General features: G+C 38.8%; 1 protein-coding gene across 2 annotated transcripts; it reads right to left on the bottom strand.

Annotated features, from left to right (window-relative positions):
• Positions 1-2,462: 2,462 nt before the first annotated feature.
• Positions 2,463-11,658, bottom strand: TMEM74 (transmembrane protein 74). Of its 2 annotated transcripts, none has more exons than XM_019750567.3 (2): positions 11,533-11,658; positions 2,463-8,936 (listed from the first exon to the last, which is right to left on the bottom strand). In XM_019750567.3, exon 2 carries the CDS (start codon positions 8,540-8,542, stop codon positions 7,625-7,627), a length of 918 nt encoding a protein of 305 aa, XP_019606126.3. In that variant the 5' UTR covers positions 8,543-8,936; positions 11,533-11,658; the 3' UTR covers positions 2,463-7,624. The 2 variants fall into 2 exon arrangements, with proteins under 2 accessions (XP_019606126.3, XP_019606128.3); XM_019750569.3 differs by having other exon boundaries at positions 2,463-8,707.
• Positions 11,659-19,654: the final 7,996 nt, after the last annotated feature.

Here is a 19,654-nt window from a genome sequence, read left to right as displayed (position 1 = left end):
AAAGACAGTTCTCTAGATTGATTTTCTGTCTCATGAAGGGAAATATAATTTTCTTTCTTGGACATATCTATGATGGTGGACATAAGAGGCCTTCAACAGAATGGTTTCCACACAGATGATGATGATGATAGTGGTGATGATGAAGAGGGAGAGAAGGGCAGAAAAGGAAGATGAGGAGGAGGATAAAAAGAGGAATGAGAGAAGGGAAAGAAGAGGAAGAAAGAGGAGGAGGCAGAGGAGGAGGCAGAGGAGGAGGAAAAAGAGATGATTTATGATCATGATGATGGCCCAGTATAGTTATTTGTCAGTCAGTAGTACTTACACGTGATCAATGTGAACGTAGCTCCCAAACCCAGGTTCTGCTGTTACAAAGCAACCACTTAAGACAATGGTGGATCTTGATAGAATACCACACAGGGTTCTCTCTCATCCTTGATCTCACTTATCTTATTTAAGTTTCATCAGAGTAGTGCAAAGCAAACAGAATGATCCTTATTTTACAGATGGAGAAACTATGGCTCAGAGGACTTCACAATAGAGGAGCAGGCATTCAAACTTCAAGTCATTTGTTTTCCTGGTTCTGAAGCCATTATTATACCTGTCATATAGTAATCACTCAAATATGACTTTTTTCCATCTTTAGTTTCCTTCTGGAGACTACATAAATCCTATGAGAACTATTGTGCACGTAGGAAGAATAACTACTTTTTATTTTCAGCTCCAAGGAAAAGTGTTAGCATAGGGCTTATCTGAATCTCAGTGGGGGCAGTGAGTAGGATAGCTGTGAGTTTTGATAGATTTAATTCGGTTTTATATTTGAGAAATGGCTATATTATCCAAAAGCAAAATATTAGTGTGATTTCCTTATAGAGTTTTGTATTTCTCAAATCTCATGACTCTTATTTTATAAAATGATAAATGCAAAATAAGTGAGCTAGTATAAATTTATTTATTTATTTATTTGCAAGAAGGGTAATAATATTCCTTCTAACCTGGATAAATGAGATTTTAGTGAAGCAGTCCTAGGTTTCAATCCTTTCTCCACTGCTTATTAGTTGTGTAACTTTGCCTAGTCATCTACAATTCATGAGCTTTAGCTTTTCATTCTTTAAATTCAGATAATAATACTTGTCTTGCAGGAATGTTCTGAGAATTAAATGAGTAAGGTATAAATTGAATACATAGTAAGGGCTTAAGAACGTACGACCTCCTGCCCATGAGTTAAAAACATTGGTATTGGCTTATTTTAATCTCCCAATTTTTATGATAAAATAATACAACAAAACCATGTAGGTTATCTTATGGGAAATTTCAATCACTTCCCTATTTAAGTATTTTTAGTACAGAGCTACTAAATTGGGCTTTTTTTCTGGAGAGTTTTCAGAATAGTTGTTTGTTTTGCCCTCAGTACAAAAGTGTTAAAAATAAACTGATTACGGGGTCATTGCAAGAGAATGCAAGAAGTTTTATGTTCATTGATACACAATGTGCTTTAACATCACAAAGACCTTAGAAATTGTGGCAGTCAGTAGTGTCATCTTCCAAACAGTCCTAATTCTCCCCATTTTAGGGCACATGATGGAACTGTGTTTTCTGGCTTGAGTGGGACTGTGTAACTAGTGCTGGCTAACAAGTTGTGAGGAGAAGCAGTGCCTCTTCCAGACTTTTCAGACTCTTTTTCCCTGTATCTTGACAACCAGCAACATTTGAAAAGGTAGCTGCATTAGATTGAGTTTCTGAGAGCCTCCCTGCTGACCTGTAAGGGTCATGTAGCCAGAGACTGGAAGTGTAGCAGCATTATGTAGCTCATTATGAATGATCAGAGGTGGTTAAAAGAAAAAGAAAAAGGGGCTAGAAAAAATATGTATTAAAAAACTAGATTTTATTTCTTTATGGTAGATAAAAATCCTTGATCCAATTTTTGTTTTAAATAAGTGGAGCAATATATGGGGCCTCACTTCAAATTGTCCCTTTAGACTTCTCAACCTTGATAGCACTAACACATAATAAGGATACAATTCAACTTAATAATATAGATTCTGATTTATCCCTCCAATGAAAATGGAGATCAAAATTAGATTAAGAGAAGTTTTAAAGCAGGGGCATAAGCTAATTCGATATTTCTTTCTCACCTAAAATATTTCTAGATTTTTAGATAGTGTTTTCTACATTACCTATTTATATATTTTTTTCCACCTTGTGGAATTCACAGTCTAAGTTCAATAGTGAGCAATTTAGAGAAACCCAAATAGCTTTGACTATTTCATTTTTCCTATAAACTAAAAAAGTAAGGCATAGTTTATATTGTTCAATGGTAGGTAGCAAAAAGAGTGTTATACTTGAATTGGGGGTAAACGTCACTTTTACTTTTTTTTTAGAAACATAATTTCAAATATAATTTTAAAAGACCAAATCAGCATCACAGGTTCAGATTTCAAGAAAATTTAACAAACACAATAAAATATCTTAATAAATAGTTTTATTTTAAAATGATATGACACACTTGCTATTAACACATAAGGCATCGAATGCCCTAAGGAAAAGCCCATAACCTTAATACCTGCCCTTTTACAGTATCAAATAACACATAATCAGCATCAAATTATTTTTCTTATATGGCCAAGTAAAATTAAAAGCACGATGAAAACCACAAAGTAAAAACTCTCAGTGTACTATATAGTAATCACCCATCTTCACATTCTTGTATGACACATTTGGAGCCTGGCTAGGCAGCATCAAGATGGCAATGGGAAAATAAGGCTGGTGGTTCCTGAAACACAAGCGAGTTACTAAAACTTGGAGCCATATTTCCCTGAAATAAAATAATAATTCATGATAAAATAATTTCTAAATATGCCACATTCTTATGAGCCAGAAATGGAGATTTTAAAAAAATAAATCAAACATTTGAGGGAGGCTGAACAACCAAAACGGATCTACATAACTATGGCGTCTCATTCTGAGGTTGATTCCAAATTCTTCATTCACGGCCTGTGAAAGACTTCTCTTGTCGTTCAAGTCAACATTAAGGCATGCCAAATTTCCTATGCGAACATTATTCTAACAATAGCTTTGGATATTACAGTTCTATAATTATAAAATATTTTCCTCAGGCATACACAGACTTGAGTGTACATAAACTTCACACTAACAACATAAACCACAGGTACGCTCTTAAGTATAAGCCACAGACTTTTGAAATCAATTTGCCATATTTAAAAGAACATCTTTTTACAGTGTCAGTGCACGAGTCAGGCAAATTATTTTCCAAGGCTTATGCCCATAAAAGTTGGAAGGAGAGAGTATTATAGTTCTATGAACCATAAAATGATGTAGCTGAGAATCAGCTGAAAGAAAACGATGTGTTAATTCTCTTTGTTGTGAACCGTTTTATACGGGGAAAAGCCAGTGAGACTTCATTTTAATTCTTCTCATTCGTTATGTCCAATTCTAGGAAACGTTAAACCCCATTACAGAGAACTGTAAGAATCTGCTTTATTCCTTTGTCACAGTGGAATCTAGTTGGTGGTATTAAATCTTGCTGAGTAGGTGAACCACTGGTGAAGGTTGTGAATCTCTTTTGTCAGACCACAATTTTGTGGTAGCAGTAATTGCGGCAATGGACTCTGACCTTCAGATTGAAACACCTTCCTCTAATAGATACATAAAACATTTTTTTCTTTAACTTTAGATGATTAATCCCAGTAAGGTTTTGCATGTGCCTGTCACAGCACATGTGAAAGATGAAAGCTGAAATGTTCAAGTACTCATGCCTAGAATTTTTGCCTATCACAGAGAAGGCACAAAATGTAGAGTCACTTGTGTTCAGACCCTTAATTCCTGATATTCAACTGGCATAGTGTTCACTCACTTATCCTGACACCCGGAGGCAAAGGAATGGCACAAATGAATTTGAAGGCCTGTGTCTTTGTCTAAATTAGTTCCGCAAAGGACATGTGCCAGCATTGGTCCAACTGGGTCCCTAAAACAAATAAGTATGAGAGGGATGGACTCAGATATTTTAAGCAGAGAGCAAAGCATGTGATACTGATATCAAGGCAGTGTCTAGGTAGGCCAGAATCAAGGGGTATAGCAGTCATGTGAGTAAAAGCACCCACAGCCCCCAAGAACTTCCTGTACTCCTTCCTCTAAACTACAAATCAGTTGTGAAATGGGCAACCTGGAGAAAAGACATTCTTCTTATGAAGGGCCCAGTACACCCTACAGTCAGCTTCAGGAGCTCCAAATGGCTGGAAGGGTCACACAACATTGCAAAGAAAACGCTACAGCTCTGCTACAAACAGTTTAAGGTGCCGTAAAAAGGAATAGTTTAATAAAGTCATTAGAAGGATTAAACTGTCCATTATCAGCATGGAGATCCTAGAAGTGATGGAGAAACACAGCTTTCTTTCTGGTACTCACCCCATTGGGCTGCATTGAACAATGAACTCCTTTCTCTTAAGATGAGGAAGGTGACTCAGTTTAGTTTTCTGAAACCTGGTAAATAAGTTAAAGACCTAAACTACAGACCTTCGAAAAGGAGTTTTGCTTTTCCAGGTCTAGCAATAAAAACTCTCATCGATAACAACCAGCACCATGCTGAAAAGAGAGCTCTAGGATCATAAATCTTCAAGACCAACACCATAGCTATCGTCTATTCGGTGTCTATAACATTTATCACGGGACTGCTAAATCAATATTTAGAGCCCCCCAAAATTCTCTTTGTCAGATTGGGAACAACAGTGTCTAAAGTTCAGCGTTTTTCGTTACTTTAAATTCACATAAACTTCATCTTGAATTCAGGCACTGATAGGAAGGACTAGGGCTACACAATCAAAATCCTGTGGAAAAGCTGATTCAGACAGTTACCTGATTCTGTCAACACAGCACGAAAGGAGACATCCAGATGATTTTCTGAATCGGATCCTTTCGGTGTAATAGTCTGCCCTCATATGATTAGAACCTTGAAAGAGCGTGCTTTATAAATTTAAACAGATTTTTAAAATGTTGAAATAAGCATTTACATACTATATTTCAATTTTAAAATTTTAAGGAAGGAAATACATTCTGACGTGTTAAGTCTTTTTTCCCCCGGAATATTTTCTTTTCCTAATATATCTATAACTACTATATCTATCCTTTAGATACCATCAGAACTATATATCATTTGGTAGCCCTGCAAGGTTTATTAAACGCTTCCAAATGAAAAGCTTTAGCTTTTTCTTCTTGATCATCAGTTTTTAGAATTGAAACATCTTCTTAATACTTGATTCTCAAATTTGTCTGAAAATAAGCTGAAAATCAGGCCACACAATTAATTCCGTTTAGTCTCTGATTTGGCTAATTAATTTTGTTTCATAAATAAATAAAAATAAACTTAGCTGATCCCACTTAGCTTCTATGAATAAACACATATATTTAAAATGTATTAATAAACAACAACAACAACAACAAAACCCACAGCTCAGACCTACTCATCAGCCAAGCAGGAGATCGTACCCTGATTGGCTCAATGTCGTCTAAAGAGGGTCCTCAAGCAGACTAGAAGCTGACAATTTACAAACCTTCAGAATATGAGATTTCTACCACTGGTAAGCTGGCCTCAACACAAACCACAAAATGACATGAGAGTCACAGTAAAACAAAAAGTTTGTTCAAAAAGCACAAAGAACAGCAATAGAAAAAAGAAATCACATGTATATTGTCCCCATTCTTTCTGAATCAATAATAGTATATTCTGTAGGGTACCGATCTCCATCTAGCTTCCTCTGATGTCCATGTAATTTCTCATTTTTACCTTTCCCATACCTGTCCTCTCTATTTTCACTATCCTCTGATCCTCTCTTTGTGTTTCACCTTGACCTTGAGTGACACACTGCATACCTAATTCATCGCATGGATCTCTGACACCCACAAGCACTCATTCACCTACATATCCTGACTCACACACACACTAGCCAACGTCAACCACGTATTTCAGAGTCCTCAATAGCAACGAAAACTTCAGGCATTAGAATTAGGCTTCAGAATCTACAAAGAAATCACTTTCTCACTTCCCCATGCCTTCCCTCCCACCCCAATTCCCAGCTCCAGTCCTCTTTTAAGAATGACATCATGGGTTGTGGTAACACCAGTGATTGTGGTAACACAGTAATGGAAGTTCAAACAAATCCTCCAACATGAGTTTGGGAACAACTCAAGGAACAGTTGCAAAATGCAAGGTATTTCTGAGGCTGCATTCCCCACCCCCTTCCTGAACTATTAGCATACGGAGATGGTGTGTTAGTGTGGACACTGGGTATGTGTTTTGCACAGTTGTGACCACATAGCCCATCATCCCTCTCATAGAGCAAGAGTTTGAACTTCATGAGGCAAGAGCTCAGAGTTACTAGATAGGGCGGGGATAGAAGGAGGGCAGAATGATACCTAGACCATGGTGAGGAGTGCAGTTCCCACTGAGCCAGTGTGTTTAATCACCCCCTCTCTCTCTCTTTCCCCTCCACACCTCCCCACCATTTTAATTTTTTGGCTATGGGTTTAAGGACTGCTGCCATCCTGGGGCAGTACCTTGTTACTTGGCCTACAGCAAGTGATACTGACTTCTAGGCACCGTCCCCAAGTCTAGCTGCTATTCTATTAGAAGTTTTCTCCAAACAACAACAAATTGTCACCTAGGAGTATGTCTGAGCCAATGACTCACGCCTGCCTAGATGTTCAGATGTCTGGAAATATATTAAAACTATGTTACACATTGCCTCTCTGGTGAGAGAATGAGGAAAAACTTCAAGAGCATGGATAACCAGTATGATGGCTAAACCACAAACAGAAAATGAAATTTCTATCTGCTACTCATTTTACTTCATCTAGAAAATGGGTATGCGACACTGACTAATATCTGGTACTACCACTATGGGTTAAATTCAGATTGGTCTTACAATGATTTTATAATTTTCTTTTACTAGAAAGTTTATTGTAATGACTTAGTTAGTACTTCTGAGTACAGGAATAATTTTAAATGTAATGCGATTTTATAGTTTTTTAAAAATAACCAATGCCCCAAGTTTCAAAATATTCAAATTCAAAACACTGTATTTTAGTGTTTAGACAAATTATAAGAAGAAAAACTTTAGCAAGATAATAGATAAGAACCTTTGAGAATTAAATATAAGCCTTATTACCTGATTAGTAATTACATTCTTTTTCACAAAATATATTACTATGATTGATCTGATTGTGTATGAGACTCCTAGTGTCCAAAAAATAATATCCCATATCTTGTAAAAGAAATCATTTGTACACTGGGTTGTTAGAAATATTTTGCTATAGAAGCTGAAGCTGATGGTCATTACAGATTAACTAGTCTCAGCTCTTTAGTAGGACTTGTATAGCTGGTTGTGGTTTCTTAATGCTTCTTGCATGACTTTTCTTCTGAATAATAATAAAAAAATAAAAATAAAAATAAAAACATGGAGAACAAAAACACTAACAGGCTGTTGGTTTGGGAAATGAACTTTTCTTGTCAGGAAAACAAACTGCACTGTTAATTTTAAGAAATATGGTTTGTTTTTCTCTGTTGTTTCATATAAAATGCCAAGGTAGACTCTCAAGAAGCTCACAACCAGAGTTAACTCTGTACAGCGAGAGCATCTTCCTCTACCAAGGATAGTTCCAGGGTGTTTTCATTAGTGCTGGTTTTCATCCTGAAGTTGAAAGAACCGTAGAGTTTTGCAGACTCTTTGGAAGAGGCAAACCTGTTGCGACGATACAGCTCCCCCTTCCACATAGACATCATCAGCAAACAGGACAGAACGACCCCCCCAAGCGTAAGCAGGCAGAGCCCAGCAATCACACACCGGTCCAGGTGTGCCCCCAGCCTTGCGCTCTCCTTCTCCAGGCGTTCCATCTCCCTGGCAGCCACGGTGTTGGGATCCGCAGTCACTTCCCGTGGGACAACGTAAGAGATGATCACCAGCAAGATGCCAGTGACCAAGAACAAGATGGCGCTGATGAAACCATAGTCCACTGACTTCCCTGCAGATGTGGCTTCCGAACTTGTGTCGTCTTCATCTTCGGATATCAAGGATATGGCAGCCTCATGCGACCACTCATCTGGATTTCCCCAGCCAAGATCTCCCAAGTGGTTACTCCCTTTTGCTGAAGGGGAGCTCCGGTTCCTCTGCTCCAAGTTCACATTCTCGTCCACATAGGTAAAAGAAGTTTCTAATTCCTGGCTGCAGCAATTGCAGACTTGCCGTTCTGCTGTTATGTGGTGGTACCCTGAGTTGAGCGGTACTGGTGGGAAGGAGCCTGGCTGAATAACACTGTCTTGCAGAGGGGAGGAGGAGGATGCTAGAGAAGGGCTACGTTTAGACTCTCCCATCTCCGCTGCTCCTGGTGGCGATGTGCAGTGTCTCTGGCAGCAGAGAGCAGCTTTGGTGGCTGCTGCATCTGCCTGGTCAGCGGGAGGCCCCCCGGGACTCCAGTCCACAGCATCGCACAGGCCTACCTGGCTGCTCTCCTTTGCAATGTATTGGAGCTCCATAGGAGCTAGTCAGACATCCCCCTGCTGCTTCCAGAAATTTTGCCAATAGCAACCCAGTTAGAAAAGAATCCAGCAGGAGCTAAGGCTGCACCGCCAGCAGTGCTGCTTCAGAGGCCCACATTGCCTCTGCAGACACAGCTGTTGACACTTTGGCACCAGGTCCTCCTAAAAGGGGTAAAAGAAAGGCAAGGATACCTAGTGTCAGGAAAGTGTGAAAAGGGAAAATCTTCTGACTTATCGCAGGAAGTAACACTGGGAAACGTAGGTCAGGGTAGAAAAGGAGCACGGAGGAGGTGGCAGTGTCTCTGAAGAAAGAATTGTCGTCACCAACCCAAATTTATCCAGGGACTCACACATTCCTGTGACAGGAGCCCTCAATGAGAAGACAGGTTTCCTGTATAAAGATACAAATGAGAAAGGCAGGGACCTTTTTTAGCAGAGCTGTAGATTTTCTGGAGAAGCTAGGGAAGCACAGACTTCTCAACAATTTGATTAAATTGTGTTTACACTCTCTTTAGCTCAGAACGGATTCTAATACAGACTAGCTTTAGAGCATCACCATGGGTGAATGAATATGTTACTATCAGTTGGGCTCTACTAGAGCTGGAACTAAGCATTTTGACTGGGTAGCTCGGAAGAGGGTGAAAGACAGCAAGCTTAGTCAGCCACCTCTCCTAACCTTACACTACATACATCCAATGACCCTAGTCACAGTATTTACAAGACCCTATGCTTGCTCATTTGCTTCCATTTTTAGCCCATCCCATTGTTGCTACATGATGGCAGCATGTTCTGGACCTGGAGCATATAGATGACACGTCTCATTATGTGATCCCTGCAAAGGCTGTATTTTGCCGTGTATAATGCACTCCTGTCCATAATGCGCACCCGGTTTTTGGCCCAAACTTTCAGGGAAAAACATCTTTCATTTTAATTTTTTAATTCAAATTTTTATTAGTTTACATTTAGGTGCTTACATTTAGGTGTTTTTTGTATTATAATGGAACTTTAGCATTTAGTTTTTAACATATAGTATGAGAAATTTTATGCAACAAATAATTACAAAACACAAAAACAGATACAAGGTACAAGAAGTTTTATGTACTGGTAACAAATTTACGGTATTTATACATCATAGACCGCCAAGAACTCTTTGTTGTCAGTTGCAAGTTCGTTGTAAGTTTAACAAAACCGATTATCGTATTCCAGGGTATTTTGCATATGGATATCGTTATTGATTTCTAGAGTCACACTTTTAACTCATAAGCATAAATAAAATAATTAAAAACATTTCTATAGATAGGGAATCAGTACTGCCCATGTAGAATGTGCATCTTTATTTTTCCCTTACAAATTTGGGCAAAAAAGTGAGCATTAAAAACAGCAAAACATCATACTATGGGCCAGCCCACTCCTACACACACACACACACACACACACACACACACACACACACACACACACACACCTGCCTGCTCCAGGTACAGATCAGCTAACCAGGTCTGCATGGGTCTGAGTTCTCCCTCTGCACACTTTGCTAACACATGTGCACAGGAAATTGACCATCCAGAAGTTTTTACAAAGCCAATTTAGAAGTAAACTGACAATAAAAGACAAATTAGAAACCCACAGAGCTATCGTTCTATTGAGGCAAATAGGTGAGAAGCTATTTCCAGGGTTACCTCTGGTGCTCTGTATCCATGACACTCCTTCACCCCCAGTGCAGAGTGGGACCTTCCTGGGGTAGAACTTTAAGTTGAGCAGAAAACCACTTACCCATCTTTCTCTGCCTCTGACATCTTTCTGAGGAATAAAAATTCAAACAAGGGCCCCTTTTATTTTGCTTCCAAGTCCAGGGTAATAACTGATTTAAGCCATGGCTTAGGGTTTATTATGATTCAAAATCCACAGCTCCAACAGCTGGTAACCCACACAAAAGCACAGGTAAAACTCATCTAAGGTCGACCTGGTAACTCACTTAAAATATGGGGGCAGGGAATCCATATGCTTTCTGCTCTACATTAGAGTTTTGTGGGTTTTTTTAATCCACTTTTTTTCCTATTATTGGAGTTCCTCTGCAGCTAAAACAGAAAACAAAACAAACACATTTTAAAAAACAAAAACGGAACACCAAGCGCAGGAAAACCACAACTGAACCAAAGCTTTTCCCCTTAGCAAGTGGACAGACTCTTACTGCAGGATCCCTCAGTGAACGAACCGATGGCAACGGGTTTGATCAATTACTGAAATGAGAAATCATCTCGCTGGTCCCTCAGACATTAGGCGCTCTGATTAACCGTTAGCACAATTAATTCATCACACTGGACTACTCTGGATAAAATCGGCAGAGACCCTTACGGGACTTCCAATTTACAACAAAGAGGGAGAGAAATCTCCACTTAATTCCCTTTTCCTACGTCTATCTTTTATTTAAGAGAGACTCTGCTTGTTTCATAGGTGATATACTAGCTGCACAGTCGATTTCCTTTGCAGCTGTGATTAGAGGCTTCCATCCTTCGTGGAGAATAATCCCAGGGGACCAGCTAAAGGCTCTTGCCTTCCGTCCCTTCCCTCTCTTCTGTCTGGTTTATTTAAGAAGACAGTTAATAAAATTGCACCTCAAAGCGAAGGGGAAAGCACTTTGCCCATTCGCCTGCCATCAATTAAAAGCATTAATATTTGCACTGCAACTAACTGACCAAGCGAGGCTGGTCTGGGGGAGGTGACCGCGGGATCCGTCCTGCGCGCGCCGTGCGGAGAGGGCGCGCGGCAAGCACCGGGCAGCAGTGTCCCCCGCGATATCAATCAATTCATTCCGGGTGAACTCGTGCCCGCTAGAGACTCTCCGAATCGGGCTGCGTTCCCCGAGTACCCCGAGGCTAGGCAGGCACCGAGGGTAGGGAGTAGGAACGCGCTCCCCTGCTCCGCCGGGCTCCCGGGTCTCTCCGTCGTCCAGGCGCCTCCTCCCCATCGTACTCTCCGCCACTCACCTCCAACCTTGGTTACCCAGTGCGCCTGCAGCACCACGCGCGTGTCCCTGCAGGGCTCCTCGGGAAAGTCCCCGATCACCACCGTGGCACTTGTAGCCACCGCGCGCCTCTGAGCTCCGCGCGCGCGATGTGCAGCGCACGCTGTGCCCGCTGGGCGGGGCGGGGCGGGGCGGGGCGGGGCACTCCCTCTTGCTGAGCATCCCGGGAGATGTAGTCCGGGGTGGGGCTCCCCTGTCTCCCTCTCACCACCTCCCTGTTGTCCTTCCCCTATAGGTACCTCGATACTCCTGCCTGGCACTTTGGAAGAAAGCGCTGGGTTCTAAGCACTGGGGTCTAAGCGAAGGCCGTGGGTCGCTCAGCCTGATGCGTACCCACAGGATTACGAGGGAAGGAGTGTATATTTAGTTCCAACTGTGTGCCAGGCAATATGCATATTTTATATTTTTTAGAATAAACCTTCTAAGAAGGTTTTATTAATCTTTATTTACAGGTGAGGAAAGAGGCTCAGAGGAATTAAGTAGCCTCATTCAAGGTTGCAAAGACAATAAATGGTAGCTAATAAATTATATCCAGGCATCTGTTTCTAAAGTCATTGTCTTGCCCACAAAATCAGGAGAAATGTGACCATTGAGTGTAGTAAGGGATGGTCCTATTCACCTATGCCATCCCCTGTGCCTAGCAGAGTGTCTGATATCTGTTGAATTCTGAGCAATAATGATGCAAAATAACAATTAACATAAGTAGCACTTACTGCCAGACTCTCCTAATCGCTTTAGAGACAGGTATCCCTCGCTTTTTCAAAGCTCATTTCATTCCACTTCGATTTTATGAAAGACCTACAGTAGTACCTGTTTTCACTCACTGAAAGAAATCCAAAGAGGATTTTTGACTTTTATGAGAAAAAGCAAAAAGCCAGAATAGTGATCAGTCTTTGTTTGCAGCAAGCTGTTATAAAGGCAGGACGCACTGGTAAGTGAAACTACACTGTACAAAAATTATTTCTACTTTGCATAGGCTGTATTTTATCATATTATTCCTTTTACTATGTTAGTGTTATTTTAGGTTTTATTTGGTATGATTTGGTAGGTTATATTTTGGGGTCTGGGAATGCTCAAAAAATTTCCCATGTAAATTAATGGTAATTGCTTTTTCACTGTACACCAAAAAGTTTACAAAAAGTTTCATAGGAATGCTCTACTTTTGGATAATGGGGTGGGGGTGGGGCAGGAACCTATACATTAATTCATTTAATGGTCACAACTAATTTTTGAAGTCCTGTAGAAATCCTCAGTTTTATAGAAGAGGAAACTGAATTACAAAGAAGCTAAGTAGTTTGCCCAAAGTCATACAGCTTGTTCTCAGCAAGGGTGGGGAATGAGCCTTAACACCTTCTAATCCTTATGAAAATTGAATGAATGGAATAAAGACCAGAGGCAAAAAGAGAAAGGGTTAGAAGCAAAGGAAATCTGGAGGTTGAAGCTACTGAGTTGTGACTCTCAGGATGGATGAAGTCACTACTTTGAGTCACCAACCTCTTTCTAACCATAGTGGACTGCAGCAGCCAACAGCCAAAGGGAATGTGTGGTTCATGGATCATATCCAAGTTTTCAGCATCTCCTTTGGGGAGATTCTAAGACTATTGATTGTTTTCATCTAGTGGAAACAAAAGAAGGGTTATAATATTTATAACATTTTGCTGTTTGTGAGTAGCTCACATAAATTCTGTGGTTACTTGATTTCAAGTGATAGATCAATCTCCTATAATGATAATTTTGTTGGTTTTTCTTTATACTGATAGAATCCATAGTCTCATAGTTTCAGGGACTTCACAACCCAGTCCCTTTGAAATCTTTTTATTTATTTTCCCCTGTCACTCTATTTTAGCCAGTTAGGCACATTTGTTGACAAACATGATGTGTGTATTATGATTTTTTCTCCTTCGCTCGTTATACTGTTCTACAGTGAGAATATCCTTCCTCCATTTCCCGATTCCTTCCAACCTCCAAGAACTGCTCATTAAGCCACGTTTGCAAGGGTTCATTTGTTAGTACTATGCATTTAAAAGGAAATACAAAGACATCTTAGGGTGTCTAGAAGAGAGCAGCTAAAAAGCTGAAGAAACTTGAACTCACGTTTTACAAGTTGATGCTGAAGGATCTTGGGATGTTTAGCCAGAGGAGGGGAATTAGAGGAAACAAAACTAGCTTTAAATAACTTGACGTGTGTAAAATAGAAGAGGGATTCTATATCATGCTAGTTAAAAAAGGGTAAAAGCAGAACCAATGGCATTAATAGTATTTACTAGTCCTAATGTGTTATCATTAATTCTTACACCGTCTCTAGAAGGGAGCCAGTATTATTGTATCCATTTTCCATTATAGAAACTGAGAATTGAAATGGTGTCATCTCTTCCCAAAGTATGAGAACTAATAACTAGCAGAGCCAAGATTCTAACTGGGGTCTGTATGATTCTAGAATCTGGATGTCTTCACTATCACAATCTTTCACAATCCTTTTCACAGCAGAGTGTACGTAAGAGGTGATCATATTTATTGCACTGAATAAACACAAGAGGTTTCTTGTGGTCATAGTGGTGGTGCTGTGGCGACCTCAGGCCAGGCAGGGCAGCTCGGAGGGCCAAGGGAATGGATACGCCAGCACATCTGTGACACATTGGAGAACCTGAGGATGACCCACACAGGAAAGCTATGGATAGCATTATCAGATTTAATAAGGAGGCTAATTTGGGACCAAATAGAAGGAAGAACACTCTAAGAACTTGAAATAGAATGTCTCATGAAAGTGAATTCTGTATTACTGAAGAGGAAAAAAAAAAAGATGAGCCATTTATTAGTGATGTCATAGAAGGGATTCATCTAGTTGGATTAGAAGACCTCTGTGGTCTCCCTACTGAATTATTCTAAGTTACAGCTCTTTCAGGAAGTTCTTTTCCTCCAAGTTGGCCCCCAAAGATTCTGCCTCTAATGAACTTTGCTAGGACTTATCAGCGCTCATTTTTTAATATGTGTCTGCCACTGCCTTGTATGTCTACATTACTTGTATGTCTGGATGACTACCGCATATTGTTTAACTTCTGCCTTCAGTGTCTAAACATCTAATGGCAATTGTAAGCTCTTTAAGATCAGTATCCATATATTAAATGTCTTATGACCTCCTGCAGCATTTCTTGAATAATGTGAGGAAAATGACAAGACTGAACTGAGACTGGAGATGGTTATCCACGTTATTCTCTCTCATTTCCTATTTCTATATATAGTACACTTGACTGTCTACATATTCTTGAGGATCAAAAATGTATCGACTCTGTGCCAACACACTACAAAATCTCCTTCCAAATCTGGCAGAAATAGAATAAATGTGGACAGACTGAGCTCCTGGAATGTAAAGCTCTGCAAAAAATACCGCTTACTGGGATAACTTCACCTCTGTCTCCTATAAGTCCATGTCTAAAACTTTCCTCAAAATCTGACCCAAGAACCTTTTCAAGAGCCTTTCTTGTTCAACACTCTTCTAATTGTCATTCTAGTGGCATAATACACTTTTATACTGTAATTTTACATCATAGAAGTATTTTGTGGACATTTTATACTGCTTTCTATGTGGTCTCTCTTCCAAGATAAAATGTAAGCTGCTTAAGAACCAAAATATTCTTTCCACATCTTTAAAGCTACACATGGGCATGAAACAGTAAAACACATAGGCAACAGTGGTTCCTCATTATATGCTTATGAAATGATTGAAACTACTAAAATATTAAAGTCTAAGTAGTGATTTTTACCTTCCATAATTTTAATATGTCCCATATTTCCTGTTTACTTACATTCTGGGAAGTATGGGAGGAACAATCATGATTACAATAAATTAATCAGTGGAAAAATAGATTCTGAGCAGTAGCTTTATTGTATGAATCAAAGGTAGTGCAGGGACTTTTAACAATGATGAGTCTTTTATAATGATGACTGAGAATACTTTCCAGTTTTCTCTCTGCATCAATAATAATAAGGACTGATTGCAAATACATTTTCTTAGTGGATTTAGAGTTACCAGGAGAGGCTACATTGGAAGGAGGTAAAAAAGACATTATTAGAATTGGCTGGATTGAGGCTAAGTCATTTAATAGGAATAGTGTAAGGAATAGGATTTACTTTGTGCCCCAAGCTGGCACTTCTAAATAATGGAAGGAAAGAATAAAAATGACCAAGATTTAGAGTAATGATCTCACTTACTAACAAAATTCTAGGAACAAAATAAAGTCATATTAAATATAAAAGTTTCCTTTAAATAAGAATACTTCCAATGATCAGGCAGACATATTGTTTAAATAAATAAAGTGGCTGGATACAGACAATTCAGGGTGTGGGAAGACTATAGCCAAATTGAGAGCAAGTGCTTTTCCTAAAGGGGGCAGTATTCCCTACTGCTTTACCTCATTTTTGTCTTGAGTGAATTCAGCTACAATTAAAAATCTCATATCCCAATTTTTATTCAAAATATTTTAAATTTAAATTTAAAAAAGTTTAAAACTACCTGGGTGAAAGAAAACAGAATTATAGGAAACATTTGTTTCCAGTTAATAGCAGAGTACATGATTTGAACCAAATATATATTTCTTATTATGAATCAAAATATCACAGATGGGAAGAGGCAAAAAGGAAAAGGATGGCTGAAAATTTTTCTATGCAAAATGGATTTTCAGGTCCCTAAATTCTTGAGCTATATATATTTCAAATTGGATGTTTTGGGTTTGTTTGCATTTTATTTATTTATTTTTGTTTGATTTTTTTTCTTTTTTTTGTAATTTAGAAAGCTAAAACTTTGCATAAACAATATATTTTGCAAAATCATCAGTGGGGTCTTAGGCAGCACCCTGTGGTCAAACACATTAATATCATATTCAGCAAAAAAGTATGGATATTCACACTAGTTTGGATAAAGAGTGTTAGCCTTTCATATGGTCAGAGTTGGTTTTGCTGCAAAATGAGTTTACTACAAATTAATGAAAACTTTTTAGTTTTAAGAGTTTACTGGGTTTCAGAATCATGACTAAGCAATTGTGGGCCTATTTTACCTTCTCACCAGACCCTCCTGGTTTTGACTGGGCTCTCTCATGTCTCTGTGGTCAAATGGTGGGTCACTGATTGGTCTGAGATGGCCTGAGTTGGAATTGCTTTTCTCTGTTCTATGGTGGCCTCTCACCCTCCAGCTGACTAGCCCATTTAGTTCACAGGGGGTGAAGCGTTCAAAGAGAGGGAGTTAACGCACACAAAACGTCTGGAGGCTGAGCTCACAACCCGCACATGGTCATGTCTAAAGCATTATTTTGTTAAATCAAATCACCAGCCTATCTGAGATTCAAAGGTTAAAAGAATTGACTTCACTTCTTGATGTGAGGACATACAAAGTCGCATTGCTAGGGATGTAGAACAATTAGGACCATTTTTGCAATCAAGCTACCATAATCATAAAATGCGGGGGCTTGAACATAAAGTGGGGATGGGTGGAGAACTGATGTTATCCAGGTCCTGTCACATACTCATTGGTTGCCTTACCAATATCAATTTCCCACCATTCTCTTTTGTAACAGTACCTGGATTTTTGTCTAGGTACTAGGTAACTGTCTTCCTCTTTTGTGTAGCAGCTTTGTGGTTTGGGGAAATTTGACTCTACCCTCTGCTCCAGGGCTCAAATCAACAAAATTATCATATTACTTCAGGCTACAGTGATTGGTGAAGGGAAAGGAAGGAACCAGTCCCAAGCCAAATCAAACATGGCACTCCTTTAGTCATAATTGGCTCAGAAATAGTCCAATCAAGGTAAAGTGCAAATTTTTGATCAATGGTTGAGGATAGAGGAAGCATGTAGTCCCTGTTTCTGCTTAGAACTATAAGGTAGGTTAGCCTCAGATTAAAACTGACACAGGAGGGAGGGAGGAAGCTAAAGAAGAACAAATAGAATGAAAGTCAAGGTTAAACCTAGCTGAAATTCCTCTTGCTTTTGAGCTTCTTGATAACTAGAGTCAACAAATTGCCAGCTTGAGTTGGGTTTTCTGATATATATGAAAACACCCAAATGTGACATATTTTCATACATTTTTCTTTCTCATTAAACTCTTTGAGGTAGGTACCACGTTTAATTTACCTCTGACTCCTCAGTTTGAACATAGTGCCTATCTCCTCATAGGTATCATATAAACTAAATGTTTGATTAAGGACCCTATATAATTTGAAACCTACCGTAACATCATTCTTCCATATGAATAAAGTACAAACAATATATATAAATGAGAAAATGAAAGGCAATAAGCAGATCTCAACTACCAGGGCTCATTCATATTTATAAATGAACATATAAATCAATCGATAAATGAAGAACTTAAACCTGAAATTTATCATTCCATGTAGGTTTTTTGCTACAATTATAGCTAAAACAAAAAGCTACAAATAAATGCCTTTGTTTTTTTAAACCTGGAAACACACACACACACACACACACACACACACACACACACACACAATGCCCTTAACCAAAAGAAAGGAAGGAACTATTCCAGAAAGGGCAATTTAATCAATTTTTATGGATAGTGGGTTTCAGGATAAGAATAAGAAAAGGAAAATAACAGAAGAATTAAAGAACAAGTTCATCGTGAACCATCATGCACATGGCAGTTCCACAAATAGCATTTTTATTTTATAAAATGTATAAGCAAGCTAAGACTAATTCTCTAAGTCCCTATTAATATTTTGATTTCAGTGTGCTTAGGAAAAGTGAATTTGGTTATCTGGCAATGGCTGTTGCAATAATTAAATTAGGACATATGCTTTACTAAAATGAGAACCAAATAGTAATGTGGAGTGTTAGTTTTCTGAGGCAGAGCACGAGAGCTCTTACATGGTAAGAAGTCTGTCTTTGATTGTAATGGGAATTAGAATGCAATGTATTGCTGGGTCAGCAATCCCTCTCCTGGGTATCCACCCAAAAAATCTGAAAACATTCCGTAAAGATATATGTGCTCCGATGTTCATTGCAGCTTTATTTATGGTGGCCAAGACATAGAAACAACCTAAGTGTCCTTCGATAGATGATTGGATACAGAAGTTGTGGTATATATGCACAATGGAACACTATTCTGCCATAAGAAATGATGAAATAATGCTATTTGCAACAACATGGATGGATCTTGAGATTATAATGCTAAGCAAAATAAGTCAGACAGAAAAAGTTGAGAACCATTTTATATGTGGTGTATAAAACTGAAAACAACAAAGGAACAAGACAAACAAATGAAGAAACAAAAACTCATGGACACAGACAATAGTTTAGCAGTTACCAGAGGGTAAGAGGGGAGGGGGGTGGTAGATGAGGGTAAAGGGCATCAAATATATGGTGATGGAAGGAGAACTGACTCTGGGTGGTGAACACACAATGTGATATATAGATGATGTATTACAGATTTGTGAAACATATGTAACTTTACTAACACTTGTCACCCCAATAAATTTTAATTTAAAAAAAAAAAGAATGCAATGTATGTCTCAGCCTGCAAGATAAAACCCATCCCTTTAAAAATCAAGACAACCTAACTTCAAGAAGCAATAGAAATGAAGACTAAATATTGGGAGAAAAACACTGTAATGAACTGTAAAATATGTAATGAAAGTCTGTCACTGTGAAGAATCAGTGTCACTGTCACATCTGCTAAGCTATAACATCCATCTATCAAAATGAGTTTAGAAAGAATTAAGTGGATCATTACAGTATTACTCTATCTCCCTTCACTGTGAGGGCAGACTAAGTAACTCATTTCCAAATTCTCTTAACCCAACAGAGCCCTCATTTCTATTCTTACACATATTTCTTACAGTCATAACAGATGAGAATATAACATGCATTTCTTCAAGATTTATGATTAAGATGATAAGAACAGACGCCATCTTCAAATAATACCAAGGAAAGTGAAATTTCAGATTTCAAGTATAAGGTAACTTAATTTGTCCACCCTTTGTCTAGCTGTGTGTGTGTGTATGTGTGTGTGTGTGTGTGTTTCTTTTTGAATTATGTTTTAGTCTGTGCATCACATTTATTGCTTCGCACATTTAGTGAA

Source organism: Rhinolophus sinicus, chromosome 6, assembly GCF_057876585.1.
Source record: "Rhinolophus sinicus isolate RSI-liver-muscle chromosome 6, RSI-T2T, whole genome shotgun sequence".
Taxonomy (NCBI): domain Eukaryota; kingdom Metazoa; phylum Chordata; class Mammalia; order Chiroptera; family Rhinolophidae; genus Rhinolophus; species Rhinolophus sinicus.
Note: the sequence above shows the minus strand (reverse complement) of the source record. Positions and strands in the feature narration are given on the sequence as shown.

Coding starts and splice junctions, on each gene's coding strand:
- TMEM74 (XM_019750567.3), bottom strand. CDS start 8,542: ATGGAGCTCCAATACATTGCAAAGGAGAGCAGCCAGGTAGGCCTGTGC.